This window comes from Mastigoproctus giganteus, chromosome 6, assembly GCF_048544385.1.
Source record: "Mastigoproctus giganteus isolate SK-2022 chromosome 6, ASM4854438v1, whole genome shotgun sequence".
In the NCBI taxonomy this organism is placed as follows: Eukaryota; Metazoa; Arthropoda; class Arachnida; order Uropygi; family Thelyphonidae; genus Mastigoproctus; species Mastigoproctus giganteus.
The window spans coordinates 36786834-36804406 of NC_143580.1; the positions used below are offsets into that span (position 1 = coordinate 36786834).

At 36.0% G+C, this 17573-nt stretch overlaps 1 protein-coding gene across 4 annotated transcripts in view; it reads left to right on the forward strand.

Moving 5' to 3' along the window:
• Window positions 1-17573, forward strand: part of Bet5 (blocked early in transport 5) — a 68253-nt gene that overhangs the window by 25106 nt on the left and 25574 nt on the right. For all 4 annotated transcript variants that reach the window (XM_090375074.1, XM_090375076.1, XM_090375077.1 and 1 more), the window contains exon 2: window positions 5713-5812. In XM_090375074.1, the coding sequence (XP_090231200.1) occupies window positions 5713-5812 (100 nt within the window). The remainder of the gene's footprint in view (window positions 1-5712; window positions 5813-17573) is intronic.

The following is a 17573-nucleotide window of genomic DNA, read 5'->3' on the forward strand; positions in this document are numbered from 1 at the left end:
GTAAAGCACCAATTTGCATTTTTATTATCTTATCAATTAATGAAATTAAATGATACGTGAAAATCGACAAACTGAAAGCTGTCCATCACAACTATCATGCTGAAAAGAGTGGGAGATCTGGCAGTAAAGGAACTGAGTTTGGAAATGGTAGGAGACCGGCAGAATTACTTAACAAGTACAGGTCACTGTTGAAAAAAGGCCGTGAATTAGGGTTGAATTTGAAAGTGTCTGCAATTCTGCCCAGATATGATAGGAGGGAGTATATGATGAGAGCCTTGTCGATTAGTTCGGCCCTGGAAAGATTGTGCAAGGCTCAAGGGGTAGAATTTTTTTTTTTTTTTTTTTTCAGCCTGGTCTGTACTTGTTAACGGGAGAGACTGCTTCTACAGAGATGGGATACACTTAAATAGAAAGGGTGCAAGAATATTTGCTGATGCTATAGAGGCAGTGTTAGGTGGGTCGGAAAACTGCTAGCTTGAGGGGATACAAGGACTAATAGATTAACAGTAGCCACTGGCAGAGGTGAAAGTGATTCTTGCACTGCTTCTATTGAAATGAGCAACAGCCTGGAAAACAAGATGCAGGGTATTTCAGAGACTGCTGGGAGTCATTGCAGTACAAGTAAACACATGGATTGTGTTAGGGTAGCTAAGAATAGGAACAGGTGCATGTATACTTGTGTGTACACCAATGCTAGGAGTTTGGTAAATAAATTTGATGAATTTGAGGTATTGCTCAAAACATCAAAGGCAGATAGTGTTGGGATATCAGAGATGTGGTGTCACACAGATATAAGGAATGCAGAACTGGAATTTGGGGAATACAATGTGTACAGAAAGGATAGACAGGATAGGAAGGGAGGAGGGGTTATGCTATTAGTTAAGAAACACACAAAATCCAAGGAACTGAAGCCAGTCGACATCACTGGCCAGTGCAGTGTTGAGTCAGTTTGGTGTGACATAAGTATAGGAAAATCAAAATTGAGAGTAGGAGTGTGCTATAGGCCTAATGACTCTGATGAGTATAATAAGAAACTGTATAGTGAAATAGTGGGCCAGTAAATCAGAGTCTTATAATGGGGGAAATTTCAATTTCCCAGATATTGACTGGAATTTGTGGGTTGGTCACTCACACACTAGCAAGGCTTTTGTGGATTTATTGGATGATTGTTTTCTACATCAGCATGTTTGGAAGCAACTAGAGGGAGTAATACTCTTGATCTGATTATCAGTAGTGATTCGTCATATATTAAGAATCTGCAGATAAAGGAACCACTAGGTGGCAGTGATCACAGTGTGCTGAAGTGGGATTTACTCAAAGAGGTAACTACCATCAGGGGTAAAGGGAAGGGTTTTTGCTTTCGTAGAGGCAACTGTGATGGTCTAAGACACTTTTTAAATTCTATACAGTGGGACCAACTGATGATGTTACCAACAGCAAATTCAAAATGGGAAGCATTCAAAGAACTTATCTTGGAAGCTACTAAGCTTTACATACCAACTAAGAAATATTGTTCAAGGTTTAGGCCTAAATGGATGTCAGATGAACTAATGAGACATATGGCAGAGAAGAAAAATGCATGGGATACATATAAATTAATGGGTGACATGGAAGCCTATGATAGATATAAGCTGATCTGTAACCAAGTCACAAAGGAGATTAGGCAGGCAAAGGCAGATTATGAGAAATCCTTGGCAAAGGTGACAAAGAAAAACCAAAAAGAGTTCATTACCTATGTAAAATCTAGAAGGAAAGGGATAAATCAGATTGGTCAACTGGATATTGATGGTTCAACAGTTGAGGATCCTGCTCAGGTAGCTAACAAACTAAACAAGTATTTTGCATCTACATTCACACAGGAGGAGTTATTCAGGAAGGGGAATGCCTGAGGTGAAGTAAACTCTGGCAGTGAGCTAGATGGTTTTGTAATAACTGAGAGGAAAGTGGAGGAGAAATTGTTGATGATAAACATAAAAAAGGCACCTGGGGTGGATGGGATCTATCCAGTTATATTAAAGAAGGCAGCAAAGGAAGTAAGCAAACCCTTAGCCATAATTATGAGAGCTTCTTTGGACTCAGGGGAGGTACCCATAGACTGGAGCTGTGCAAATGTGACCCCAATTCACAAAGCAGGATCAAAGGCTGACACAAGTAATTATAGACCTGTGAGTTTAACTTCTGTTCCAGGAAAATTAATGGAGGCACTGGTTAAAGAAACACTGCAGGATCATCCAGACAAGACTTCAGTTATAGCTCGGACACAGCATGGTTTTGTTAAGGGAAAGTCTTGCCTGACCAATTTGATTGGATACTATGATGCAGTCACAAAAGAACTGGATGCAGGGAATAACTTTGATATTATATATTTGGATCTTAGAAAGGCTTTTGATACTGTTGCACATGGAAGACTACTGCACAAATTGGAGCAGTGTGGCATTGGAGGCAAATTGCTGCTATGGACAAAGGGATGGTTGGGGGGGAAGAAGAGAGAGTGGTAATCAATGGACACTGCTCATCATTATTAGTGGAGCCCCTCAGGGTTCAGTGTTGGGTCCATTGTTGTTTTCTGTATTTATAAATGATATTGATGATGATATATCAAGCTTAATGTACAAGTTTGCAGACGATACAAAGGTTGGCAGGGTTGTTAAGGGCACTACTGACGCTATGTTGCTGCAACAGGATCTGGAAAGGTTGAGCAGATGGGCTGAGAGGTGGCAAATGAAGTTTAACATTGACAAATGTAAAGTACTACATGTGGGAAATAGTAACCCCAGAGCACCATATCAACTCTGTGGTACTACACTGACAGTGCAGACATGCTGTAAGAATAGCTCATGGTGTCTTGTCGATGATATACAGGAATTTTTCTAGCAGGGGATAAGGAGGTGATTATTCCCTTGTATAAGGCAATGGTCAGGCCACACCTTGAATACTGTATACAGGTCTGGAGGCCTCATTTCAAGAATGATGTAGAGCTTCTGGAAAAAGTACAGTGAAGGGCTACAAGATTAGTGAATGGAACAAAGAGGTGCTCTTACGAAGAAAGGCTTAATTTTTGCGAATTATAGTGTCTGGAGACTAGGCACCAGCGAGGTGATCTGATAGAGGTGTATAAAGCCTTGAATGGTTTGAGCATGCTCAATGCTGATGGAATTCTTCCTCTTGCTCAGAATAATCACCTGAGAGGGCATAAATTAAAATTGAGGAAAGACAGATGTAGGATAGATGTGTGGAAATTTGCCTTTAGCCAGCGGGTAGTTGGTTGGTGGAACAGACTTCCATCCCTTGTTGTGGAAGTTGATAGCCTAAATAAGTTTAAGGCTCAGCTGGACAGGTATTTCAAACGAACAGAGGGGTGAAATGGGAGTGGTTTTTTTTTTTTTTGCTGATGCTGCATAAGCTTGCTTTCTTGCATCAAATGCTAATGCAGCAAAAAATTAGCATTAGTAGAGGCACATGATGCAAGAAAGCAAGCTTATACAGCATCAGCCAAAAAAAAAAAAAAAAACCACAACCCCCTTCCCATTTCACTGATCCAGTCATTCCAAATGTTTGTCTAGTTCTGCCTTGAATTTATTTAAGCTATCAACTTCCACAACAACAGATGGAAGTTGATTCCAGCAATCAACTACCTGCTGACTAAAGGCAAACTTCTGCACATCTTTTCTACAACTGTCTTTCCTCAGTTTGAATCTATGCCCCCTCAGATTCATAATCTGAGCAAGAGGAAGAATCCCATCAGCATTAAGCCTGCTCAATCCATTCAAGGCCTTATACACCTCAATCAGATCGCCTCATAGCTGCCTGGTTTCCAGGAGCTGCAATTTGCAGAACGTAAGCCTTTCTTCATAAGAGCACCCCATTGTTCCCTTCACCAGTGTTATTGCCCTTCTCTGTACTTGTTCTAGCAACTCTACATCCTTCCTAAAATGAGGCTTCCAGACCTGTATGCAGTACTCAAGGTGTGGCCTGCCCATTGCCTTATACAAGGGAATAATCACCTCCTTATCCCTTCTTGCAAAATTCTTGTATATCATTGACAAAACCCCATGACCTACTCTACCAGCCTGTCTGCACTGCTCAGAAAACTTCATATCTAACTGCACAATTACCAATTACCCCAAGGTCTCTTTCATTCTCCACTACCCAGAGTGTAACACCACCAAGTTGATACATTACTCTGGGGTTACTGCTACCCATATGCAGTACTTTGAATTTGTCAGTGTTAATGTCAAACTTCAGTTGCCACTTCTGAGCCCATCTACCCAATTTTTCCTGATCCTGTTGCAGCAGCATACTGTCATTACTGTTATTAACAACCCTGCAAACCTTTTTATCATCTGCAAACTTTGACATTAAGCTTGATATACCTTCATCAATATCATTGATAAATATACAAAATAACAACGGGCACAACACCGAACCTTGCGCGACACCACTAATAAAAGTAGTCCATGTAGAGCAATACCCATTGACCATCACTCTGTCTTCTCCCACTCAACCATCCTTTTATCCATTGTACCAGCTTGCCCTCAATACCATACTGCTCCAATTTGTACAGTAGGCTTCCATGTGCAACAGTATCGAAAGCTTTCCTGAAATCCGAATATATGATATCAAAATTATTTTTTGCATCCAGTTCTTTTGTGACCACATCATAGTATCTAATCAATGATGTGGATACTAAGTATTGCAATTATTTTTGCCAAAGGCCTATACATGTGGTGTTGTGGCTGAAAGTTCCATTTATTTTGTTACCTATGAATAAAAATACCTAAGTACAACTTAGTGTTTTTATTTCTAAACTTACTAAACCTTTTTTAGTCTCCAGAACAGTATATTTCATAAGTTCAAAAATCCAAACAAATTGGAAGTCTGAACTTCCTCTGGTCCCAATTAGTTAGGATTATCAAAACTCTACTGTAAATGTGTCAGTATTCCTACGCATATTAAGCTATTGTTTTATGTTGAAAAGAAATGGTTTCTTTTCAATGTAAGTAATATCCAATTTTATCACATTTATCTATTTTTATAATTATGCATATATGTTTACTTATTATACAGTCTTATACAAAATAAGGTGTCTTCGTAGCAAGGTGGGCAGGAGTAGCAGTGTGTAGCACACTTCTTGATTAGACCGGGGTTCGAGCCCGTGAGCCACGAAATATGGAGGATGCGGAAAGGTCAGGGAATGATCACCGCATATCCCCGGAGCAATATGGCTTTAGTTGCTAATGCTCCTAAAAACCAAATAACAACAACATATACTAAATAAATATGATTAAATTATATTTTATTTTTTATTGCATTGATAATGATCATAAGATAAAAGAAAACTGAAATATAAAAGATATTTGGTTATTTGTTACTTTTACTTCAGAAGCTTATCCATTAATGGGTTTGCTCCTGGAGCAAAGAAATAATGAATGCCCAATACAGAAATTGGGTTATTGATGTTTATCTCATTTTATGAATTTTTTTGTTAGAATGATTTTTAATCTAAAATTTCTAATTTTACCATTCCAGTTTAGGTAATACTTAAATAATGAAATATTATTGTATTTGTTTCAACATTATGTAATAATGGATTTCTTCATATGTTATGATAAGATAAAATCATTGTACACTGTATAGCTCAGATATTGTTATTCTCTGCAGCAAATTCTTTTCAGTTGGAAATGTAACTAAATATGATTTACTTCCCTTCAGGATGACTATCTACAATCTCTACATTTTCAGTAATACAGGAACATGTCTTTATTATGCAGAGTGGACAAGAAGAAAACATTCTGGAATTTCTAAGGAGGAGGTATATGCATATATTACAGATGCTTTACAAATTTACTTTTATATATGGTTAAGAAAATAATTTTTTCTGTTTAAAAACATTACTTATTTTTTTTGGCAAATATATAGATCTAGCGATTCACTATAGTGTATAACGAGACATGCAAACATATGGATACAGATGTATAAGCACTATTCGATATCATTAAGAATAGTTGTTTTGTATCATCTGCTCTGTTTGAAATTTGGTTATTAGTTTACCTCATTATTTTTATGTTATTAGTTTACCACATTATTAAGTTAAAGAAAGTGAGTGAAGATAATAGATAACTAATAAAATATCCATAATAAAAATATATAATTATATAAAAATTGATCAAATGAGGATGGTGCCACACATTTTAGAAAATCACCCTCTTATTAGGTGCCAATGGCTGGAGTTGGAAGCAAAATAGCAACGCTGTGTCTTCATTTTTGATGTAAACCACAAGCTGATGGGTAAAAAGCATAAATGAAAATAAAATTTTTATTTCCCAAATTAATGGAGGATGTAAAATTACTAGAATTAAAGGGGGGATTTTTTAGAAAATGCCTTGTGAAATTTACAGTTGACACAATAAAGATGCAAAATAATAACTGAAATTTCTAGAGATATAGCTTTTTTAGCCTTTTATATCTCCTTAAAGTAAGGAGATATGAAAGCAGTGACTTGAATATATAGAGACATTAGAAATATAGCAATGTAGATTAATAATAACTGAAAAAAAAAAAAAAAGAATTTTGACCAATGAAATTATACATAGGCAAAGTTCTAAACAAGTTTGCGGTAAAAGCAAAGTAAAACGAAATACATGTAGTTCCCAACTTCCCAACTTAACAAGTTAATTCGCTCCTAGTGCACACTCGTAAAGCAGGAATTTATTTCCCATAGATATAGTGTTAAAAATAGGGGTTACGTTATCAATAGTGAAATTAGTTAGCTATTAGTTTGTTTAAACAACGATTGATTTATCCAAACAAATAAATGTAGCCTGCAAAATCAAGCAAATTATAATAATAGAGAAATTATTTATGACTTAACAAATGTTAAAAAATGTTTATTCTTCATCGTCATCGTCGACTAAATGCACACCCGTTGATCACTCATTATCGGCTTGGCATTCGTTTGTTGCACAAGGAGTTGTCTTCTTCAGAGGCATTTATTTCCAAGATAATCTTCTCTTTTCTTTATAAATTTCAATAGCATGCATAAGCATTTTTTAACAAAACTCACAAATTGCAACTAGCACAATTTGTGCAGAGTAACAAGTTTAGGGGGGGGGAAGGAATGAAGAGAAGATTCTGAAAATTAATTTAAGCTTTTTATATGATTGAAGATTTCAGTAAAGGGGAAACATGTTTCACCATAATGTAAAAAACCATAATTGCAGCTATCGTATCTTCTCAAATGCAATAACACCGAGTTTACTACCCATTTATAATTGCTTGCAGTAACAGAAAAGCCCAATAAACTGGAAAGTGCAAGTTGTTTTTATTATTTTATGGCCGTGACCTCCAGAAATGTGCTTTAGAAAATATCACAAAGCTGTTCAAAATTGGTTCTTATAACAGAACATATGATAACGATGAAAGTGTAGTGCATTTTAATAATTTGAATTGGTAACTAATACAATTTACACTATAAAAATGACCTCTTCGAGAGTTATATAACCTCACCTCAGGCACCTCCATAGCCAGGTGGGCAGGAGCAGCAGTGCGTAGCACACGCTTCTTGATTAGACCGGGGTTCGAGCCCGTTATCACCAAATATGGAGGATGAGGAAAAGTCAGGGAATGACCACCGCATATCCCGGAGCAATATGGCCTTAGTTGCTAATGCTCTTAAAAAAAAAAAAAAAAAAAAACCTCACCTCAGAAGTTGAAATTTTCAACTTCTGAGGTCATGGAACAAATTATCAAAAAAAACAATGTGTTATTGGGTTCACATTACGATATTTTCATGATACAATGGTAACGGATTAATATCATAACGTGGGGTACACTGTATTGTGTAGCTATGCGCTTGGTTTGAAATGTAGTATTTATGAATGTTTAACATTAATTTTTTGCAATTAATGTTCATATTTTCAATTTTGTTGATACTTGAAAAAAAAAAAAAACCTCAAATACGGGAATTTGTAAAGCGGGAACTGCCTGTATAAATATAAAACTATATAACTAAATAATAGTGGCACCTGGAAATAAATTTTCACCAGAATCTAGAAATTTCAAGGAGTAAGTAACATTTTATGTAGACAAAATCATTTCTTGTCTCTTTTTCATCGTGGCATTTGTTTCTTTTGATATTCTAGTTGGTTTTTATTGTTTTACAGTGCAAGACTTTGTCATTATTGGTTGAAATATCTGTCAGGAAGGTCTTGCAGCACATGAAAATGATTGATTGGACAGTTCTAGTTCAAAGTTTTGATGTTTTTCAATAGTTGGTTAGTGTCAATCTTCTTCTTCACTTTAATTGACTTGACCAATTTCTTTCCTTTCTTGCAATCAATTTTGATTTTTGCTCTCAGTAACCATTGGTTGCTTCCAAGTGTGTGTGTGTGTGTGTACAAAATTTGAAAGCTGATTTATGGGTAAAGTTTCTTTTAAATGTTCTGTCATTTATTATAAAATTTTACATTAGTTTATATTAAGCAGAAGAAATGAATGGTGTGAAATATGTTGGTATATAGAATCATTGTATTAATTTTTTTTTATGGAATAGTATCTGTGGCAGTGCTGTGAGATCTCTATCTGCCTGTTTGAAAATGTTTGGGATTCAGAGACTGGAAGCATTCTCTGCGAAGGTTTTTTTTTAAATTCTAAATTGGTTTTAGCTGTTTCAGTTGGAAGCATAGAATTTTCTCTCCAAAATTTACATTACTGAAATAAGTGTGGTTAACCTGTTTCTATGCTTATATTTCAGACCTTTGCCACCCTGAGATTTTGCCGTATTGTAGATTGGGAGCATTTTTTAAACATGTTCGCATAAGTGTAGAGTACCTATGGCCTCCGTAGCTGAGTGGTCATGAGCAGGGTGCAGTAGCACACGCTCTTTGAGTAGACCTGGGTTCCAAGCCCCTGACTGTTGAATACGGTTGATCTGCCAACCCGCAATGGACCAGCGTGGCAGATTATGGTCCATTTCCCTCAGCATGAATTGTTGAGGAGGCTTCCATCCTGCAGTGGGTTGATAATGGCTGCACTTTACCTTTTTACCTATTGTCTTTAGCATGTCTCTCAGTACAAATCCAACTAAACTCCCAGTGAACAGATTTTCGCAAAATTTTATATTTAGTCTTTTTAGGTAGATTTATCCAGTATCCCAAATTTCATTAAAGTTGGACAAATAGAAATATGGTAATAATTATTTATTTTCTTCATATCATGTAGGCTGTCCATACACTGCATATTATAGCTGAAGAACTGGATATTATGTTTGTTGCTGAGTGCTGGTTGAAGGAATGAATGGACAATATGGCCAAAGCACAGAAAATAAATTTCTCAATTCATGCATATGAAACTTATTGCATTTTGAGGAGGCTGTTGTTTGTTATCAGTTTACTTAATATATAAATCATGAATTATTACTATTTTCTTATATTAATCACAGCAGAAAGGTGAAATGCTTGTTATATATCAATTATTATTAAAATCTAGAGAGAAGTAACAAAGTACATAAAAAAAAATAATAATAATAAAAAAAGTTAACTGTACAGGAACCCCGGCTTGCATAATACTCGACTTATGCAAATTCCGGTGCAAACTGAAAACAAATATGGAAACGTATTTTGCATCTGTAAGGTTAAATGGAGGTACTGTATTGTGAAAATATCGTAATGCAAACCCAATGACACATTGTGGTTTTTTTTTTGTTTTTTTTGTAATTTGTTCCAAGTCCTTGAAGTTTCACTATATTACTAAGCTACTTGTCTTTCTAAAAGGTCATTTTTATAATGGAAATTGCACTCCACTTTCATCATTATTATATGTTCCATTATAAGAATCAATTTTTGAATGCCTTTGTGATATTTTTCTAAAACACATTTCTGGGGGTCACTACCATAAAACAATAAAAATAATTTGCACTTTCTGGTTAATTGGGCTTTTCTGTTAGCTCAATCTATTATAAACTGTATCTTATTGCATTTGCAATAATACCGTTAATTGGAATTCTGTTGGTTTTACGTTACGGTATTATGGTGAAATCTTCAATCATATAAAAAAACAAATTTTCAGTAACTTCTCTTCATTCCTATTAAATATTACAATGATGAAGCGAAAGCGACCAAGGGAAAGTGCAAGTGGTGGTAGTGTCAGGAAACGAAACAAAATTGATTAGAAATGAAAATGATTAAAAAGTACAAAGTAGGACAAAGTTTGTCATCTATTGCAAGGGAATTAGGTCTCGCTGCTTCAACAGTGAATACTATTTTAAAGGAGAGTGCGTGTATAAAAGAACATGTCAAAGGATCAATGCACTTAAGATCAACAGTGATCACAAACAGCGTTCAGGTGCTATATCAAAGATGGAACAGCTATTAATAATGTGGATGGAAAATCGGATTCAGAAGCGAGTGCCCCTAAGTCTAATGACCATTCAAGCAAAAGTAAGAAGTATTTATGAAGATATTAAGGATAAGTATGGCGACCCCCAAGTCAAGTTCGTGGCAAACAACGGGTGGTTTAATAGGTTCAAGCATCGCACTGATTTCAACAATGTTAAAGCATGCAGTGAAGTCGCCAGTGCCAATTCTGCAGCTGCAGAGAAATTGTGATGTGTTGGAAAAAATTATTGATGAAGGCAGCTATTCAACGCAGCAAATTTTTAACGTTGATGAGACTGCTCTTTATTGGAAAAAAATGCCGGATTGAAATACATTGCCAAAGAGGAAAAGGCGATGCCGGGTTTCAAGGCTTCAAAAGATAGGGCCAAGCGGGGCTAATGCAGCGGGAGATTACAGATTAAAACTGCTGCTTGTGTATCATTCTGGAAATCTTTGTGCATTTAAGGGCATCAATAAAGCCACCCTTTCCATGCTTTTTCCGATCGAACCAGAGAGCATGGATAACAATATCCCTCTTTGAGGATTGGTTTAAATGCTGCTTCATTTCCAAGGTTGAAAAATATTGTAAAGGCAACAATGTTCCTTTCAAGATTTTACTTCTATTAGATAATGCTCCTCAATATCTTACACATGTAAATGATTTCAATTCAAACATGAGAGTCATATTTCTACCACCAAACACGACTTCACTCAACCAACTATGGATCAGGGTATTATTTTGAATTTAAAAGCATACTATTTTAAGCACAACATTTGCTCAAGCATATGTCTGCAGTAGACGATGAGAAAAATTTTACATTAAGGGAGTTTTGGGAATTTTACAATATTTACCATGCCATCTTAAACATTAATAAGGCCTGGGCAGAAATTACTAAAAGTTGTTTCAATGGTATATGAAAGAAAATATGCCCACAACACGTAAAAGTCTGTGAAGGATTTGAAAAAGATGAATCATATGAAGAGGTTGCAGAGCTACTTCAGTTGGTGGTTGATGCTCAAGTCGTGGAGGCAGTGCTTTTTTTTTTGTAAAAAAAAAAAAAAAAAAAAATAGGTGCCGGTAGTCATTCTTTGCTATCAGGAAAAATTGAAAATTAAAAGGATATGACAAGTACTCTAAAAAAATTTTTTTTCCTGATGGTTACTTTCGTAGTAATGTTTTTGGAATAAGAACAACAAATTTAGTATATTAACATAGTTTATTAAGTATAAATTTATTATTTAAGTATATATAGAAAAATAAGTAAAATGTGAATAAAATAAGTAAATAAATCAGTCAACAATTCATGTCATACTGAGTGCTGGGCACTCTGGATGACACGAATTGTCGTTAGTGTAGTATCTCAAATAGAGAGCTTTATGGTAACTGAAAAAAGTTTCTAGTACCCTGGCTTGGCCTAAAACTTAGGAAATAACAAAAACATTGTCTATTTGAATCTTTCGAGTTGTTGTGAATACCAAGGGTGGGAGAAGACAGGTGAGGGCCCTGCAAGACTCTACGCAGGTGCCTCCCCACCACCGCCTCTTCAACACTGGCTCTCTGAGTACCTCCTTGCCGGGACAACCCCAGCTTTGAAAATTTTTAAAAAATACTTCTTGTCGCAAAATTTATAAATGACCTTTATAGAATTATTAACTAACTATTTAGCAACCTTTTTATCACTAAAAGGAGAGTTACCTAGTAAAAAAAGCAGCACACTATTGAAGTTCAATAAATTGAAGTGCAACAAAAAAAAAGATTTTGAACTAATTTTAACACAAAAATAAATGATAGATTTCAATTGGAATAGTCTTCCCTTGATAAGCATCAAATAACGCATAGTTAATGTGATTTTTAAATTTTTAGCTCCTTTAGCGACGGAAATAGAGGGAGGAAACGAAAATTACATTTTCCCTTCTGATGCCGCAATTTTTAATTTTAAGAATATTTTAAAATTATATTTTAAACATACTCGTTGAGCTCTTTCCAACGGTGTAGCCATAGGTTGTCGAAAACATTTTTATCCCCCCACATTTTAACCCCCCTCCATTTCTCAGACAAATTATTGTCAACAATGATCAATATGCCGTTATGTTGGCCCACTTGATGTGCAAACCCATGCAAAATTTCTAATCAATAGGTTGAGTGGTTCCAGAGATACAATGATGTGCCAGACTGACGGACAACCGAGTGACATTTTAAGGGTCCATTGTTAAACTATAGCCCCTAAAAATAATAAGTAAAAATAATTTTATAATAAAGTTTTTGTAGAATATTCCAAATTTTTATTAAGTTCCATCTGACAACACCCTATGCCGACTTCTTTTCTTCCTCTTTGTGTGTCTCTTGCTGAATGACTTTTTTTCTGAAGCAGCCATGAATCAACATTTTGCTGGATAGAAAAGGGTCAGCGGTGGGACTACAATTTTAAGAAACAGTAGTGAAGAAAGTGTTTTTGTCATCAACGAAGCTCTGGTTGAGCTGACAATCAGATTCATATGTGAAAATCCTCGTTCACGTTCACTCGATGAAATTGGTATCATACTCAGTGTCCATCAAATTCTTCAATTCTTCCGAAACCATCTTTTCAATTAGGTACCCCCAAAATCCACGAATTGCATTTAACTGTAACCTAATTGACAATTTTCTAACTTCATTTTCACCACATGCCAACAATTCATGTTTAGAAGGTTTAATACCTTCGTTGTCCTCGTTTTCCTTCTCTTGTCATCGGTATTGTTACTAGTTCTTAAATTTGAATTTTTTCTTTTTTTTTTTTTGAAACTGTCTGAAATGTCACTGTCATTCCGATATTCAGGTACTGTGCCATGTAAACAGAGATAGGAAAAATGTGGATAATGCACTTCCGCGAAACAACAGGTGATTATTATAGAAGAAATTACTCCCTCCTAATTCTCGAACGGGGCGCTTACAGTTGATTCACGAAGGTGAGTCCAACCTACAGTCCGTGAGGAAAGTGAACTAAAACAGCATTTTAAATTTTGTTAATTATGAAAAAAATTCTCAGTAAAAGTAATTGTGTATTGTACTTAATAAAATTTTTGAATATTTTCGATTTTACTTTTACATGCAACAGGATATGGAAAATGTAACACACTAAAGAAATCTAACTTTGAATTTTTTTTGAATATGGCACCTGTATGGGAAAAGGTTGGACACCACTGCAGTAGAAGGTGGGCCAGAGCCCATTGGGAATACACCTTGATCTGCTCACTGTTGACCAGTGCGATTTGTAGCTATCCGATCACCTGTCCGACGTACAGAGGTACGCTGGACAGGTGGTCAGATAGGTTTTACCGGGTACCACTAAATTATAGAATGGTAATCCCTTTAGCTCTTTTAATTCGCCCAACAGCACTAATTGCCTGACGGCCAGAAATGCGAACAGTGCGTACCGAGTTAATTCTCTCCTAATCCGTTCGCTATATGAAAATTTTCTTGCTCAACGGAAACTGTTTTAAATGTAACTTCCAAGGAGAATTCAAAATAATTAAACAGAGGTCTGACTGAGCAATTTAGAATCATAAAAATGGTTATACAGTTTTATATAGAAAATATCTTAACAATAGACAGTGAAAATTGTAAATGTAGTTAAATAATTTTAAACTTATTTGAATGGTAGATAAACAGGTAAAAAAAAAATTTACGGAATATTACAAATTTCGAAGTGCATTGCATTCAAATGTCACACGTCGCTGTTAATAAAGGTGCCGGTACGCCATACTGTTGCGTACCATCACAAAAAAAGCACTGCGTGGAGGAGTTAATAGAGGAAGAAGAGAAGGAATTACCTAATGAAGAACTTATTGACTTGCAGGCAGTGATAGCGAAAGAAGAAAATGCTGACAAAGCTCAAGATGAATCAAATGAGGAGACGCTTCATCACTAGAGAGGTGGCAATGGCATTTTGTGAAATTACTGTACATCGGCAATGGCGAGATTTGATCAGATAGATCCTGACAGCGAACGATTCTTAAAAGTTAAGAGGGGTGAATGAAATGCTTGCTACAAAAAAAATCTACAATGAAAAGAAAAAAGCCACTGTTCAGTCATCCATTAATGTTCTTTCGTAAGGTTGAGCTCCCGACCTCTTCTAAATCTCTGCAGCGGCATACTTATTAACTGAAGACATTTGATTCTGGCAACGATGCTCGAGAGGTAAAACTTACTGATGTTATGCCTGTCTTATTATTTTATTTTTTTATTAATATTTTTTTAATTTTAAAATTTTGAAATTTTTTAAATTGCACGCTTTTGTAATTTTTCCTGTGCATGAGATAGAAAATTGAATAAATACAAAAATTCTATTTACATGTTCGTCGAACATTTCTTTTTTGATTCAATCAATTCAGCAAGCACAGTTGCGAGTGCTGTACAAGCATGAGGGAAATACTAACTTACGTAGAGTTCTGCAGAACGCAACCCTTGCGTAAGTTGGGGAGTGGCTGTATTGTACTGAGGTATATGTGTTGCTGTTTGTAGTAAAATTTGAAATATCCAGCACTTTAGAATCTGGAATAATTTAAAATTCAGCACAATTTTACAGAAAATTGACATAAGAATCCTTAATAGACCTACCTGGGCAATATCAACTGGTTTTTAGTGTGTGCTGTGTACTCCCCTCCTCCCTGCCTGTTGCAGATCAGTGCATTGCAGACTTCTGTGATTGGATAATGACCTCCAGCCATAACCACAATTATAATAGTGGGTAGTTTCTGCTTTCTGCATCAAGGCCCCTTGTTGGGTTAATTGAGGATATATCCTAGCTTAAATATTCATTGCTTTATGTCCACCATCTCGTGGAGAAGCTACCCTGCTGAGAATTGCATTAGCATTAGCTGTGGTAATGATGCAAGAAAGAAAGCTTATACAGCATTGGCCAAAAAAAATAAATTCACCTATCCATTCCCTCCAATAGTTTGTCAGGTTGTTTCTTGAATTCTTTCATCTATCAACCACTGCAACAACAGATGGAAATTTGTACCAGCAATCAACCACTTGCTGGCTAAAGGCAAACTTATGTATGTCTTTTCTGCATCTGTCCTTTCTTAATTTAAATTTGTGTCCCCTCATATGCTTAGGCTGAACAAGAAGAAGAATCCCATCAAGCATTGAGCTTGCTTAATCCATTATGCCTGAAACACCTCACTCAGAGACCACCTTGCAGGTGCCTAGTTTCCAGATGCTGCAGTTTTCAGAACTGAAGCCTTTCTTGGTAAGAGCATCCCTTTGTTCCACTCACTAATTTCGTTGCCCTTCTCTGTACTCATTCCATTAGCTCTATCATGCTTTCTAAACTGAGGCCTCCAGACTTGTATGCAGTACTGAAGATCTGACTATTGTCTTATACAATGGGTTATCACCTCCCTGCTAGAAAAAAATTTTGTATATCATTGACAAAACCCCATGAGCTGTCCTGGTAGCTTCATATCTGACTGCACAATTATCCTAGGTCTGTTTCATTTCCCACTACACTGAGTGTAGTACCACACAGTTGGTACGTTACTCTGCAGTGTTCACCCCAGAAAATTTTGCCAGCCAGATGGGGAAGTGTAACACTTAGCATATTATAAAATTTTCTGTTATTTGCAATCCAGAACAAAAATTAATTGCATAATTTAAGATTATATGCTCCTGTGGCATTGACCTTGATTGCGTAGTATATTTGAATTAATATTGATCAAGATCAGTGAGCAGTATCATACAGTACTGCGAGAATGACTTAAATTTTAACCAGGCAGTCAGTTAAATTCATCGAGCGGTACAACCATTTGATAGGCCCTGTGGAGAACATTGACTCTGGGATTATTGCTACACATATGCAGTACTTTGCATTTGTGAATGTTACCCTTCAATTGTCATTTCTTAAACCATCTGCCTAACTTTTCTAGATGCTTTTGCTGTAGCATACCATCAGTACTGCCATTAACCACCCTGCCACAACCTTTTGTATCATCTGCAAACTTGGACATTAAGCTTGATATGCCTTCATCAATATTATTGATAAATACAGAAAGAAATGATGGGCTAAAAACTGAACCCCAAGGACACCACTAATAACATTAGTCCACAGAGAGCAGTGTCCATTGATTACCATTCTCTCTTCTACCACTCACATCCCCTTAATAATAGCAGTAACTTTCCCATAATGCCATATTTCTCCCATTTGTAGTGGAATCTTTAATGTTCAACAGTACCAAAAGCTTTCCTGAAATCCAAGTATATGACAAAAATTATTTTTTGCATCCAGTTCCTCTGTGACCACATTGTAGTATCCAATCAGATTGGTCAGACAAGATTTTTCCCTTAACAAACCCATGCTGTGTCTGAAGTATAATTTCGCCCTTGTCTAGATAATCCTGCATTACTTCTTTAACTAGTGACTCCATTATTTTGCCTAAAACAGAAGTTAAACAAACAGATCTGTAATTACTCTTTTGCACATTTAGCTCCCTGTTTATAGTTTAAACTTCTGGCATCCACTTTCTTAAAGAATTAATCATGTGTAAATGTAGATGCAAAATACTCATTCAAGTTTGTCATCAACCTAAGTAGGATCATCAACAATTGAACTCTCAATATCAAGTGGCCCAATTTGATTCATTCCCTTCCATATAGTGTTTACATAAGTAAACAAGTCTTTGCTGATTTCATTGCATCTCCTTTGGCAAAGATTTCTTGTAATCTGCCTTTGCTTGCCTAACCTCCAAAAGCAAAAACCCTTTCCTTTACCCTTGATGGTAGTTACATCTTTAAGTAAATCCCAAATCAGTATGCCATGATTATTGCCATCTGGTAGTTCTTTTATCTACAGATTCTTAATGCATGAGAATTAAAAATCAGATCAAGAGTACTACTCAGTCTTGTTGCCTCTAACATGCTGCTGTAGAAAGTAATCCAATAAATCCATGGAAGTCTTGCCAGTGTGCGAGTGACCCCCCCACCAAGGTCTGGTCAATATCTGAAAATTTTAAATCCCCCATTATAAGACATTCTGATATACTGGCCCACTCTATTTCTCTGTTCAGTTGTTCATTGTACTCATCAGAGTCATTAGGCCTATAATGCACTCCTATTCTCATTTTTGCTTTCCCAGTGCTTATGTTACACCAAACTGACTCAACACTGCACTGGTCACCCATGTTAACTAGATGCACTGCTTTAGATTTTGTGTTTCTTAA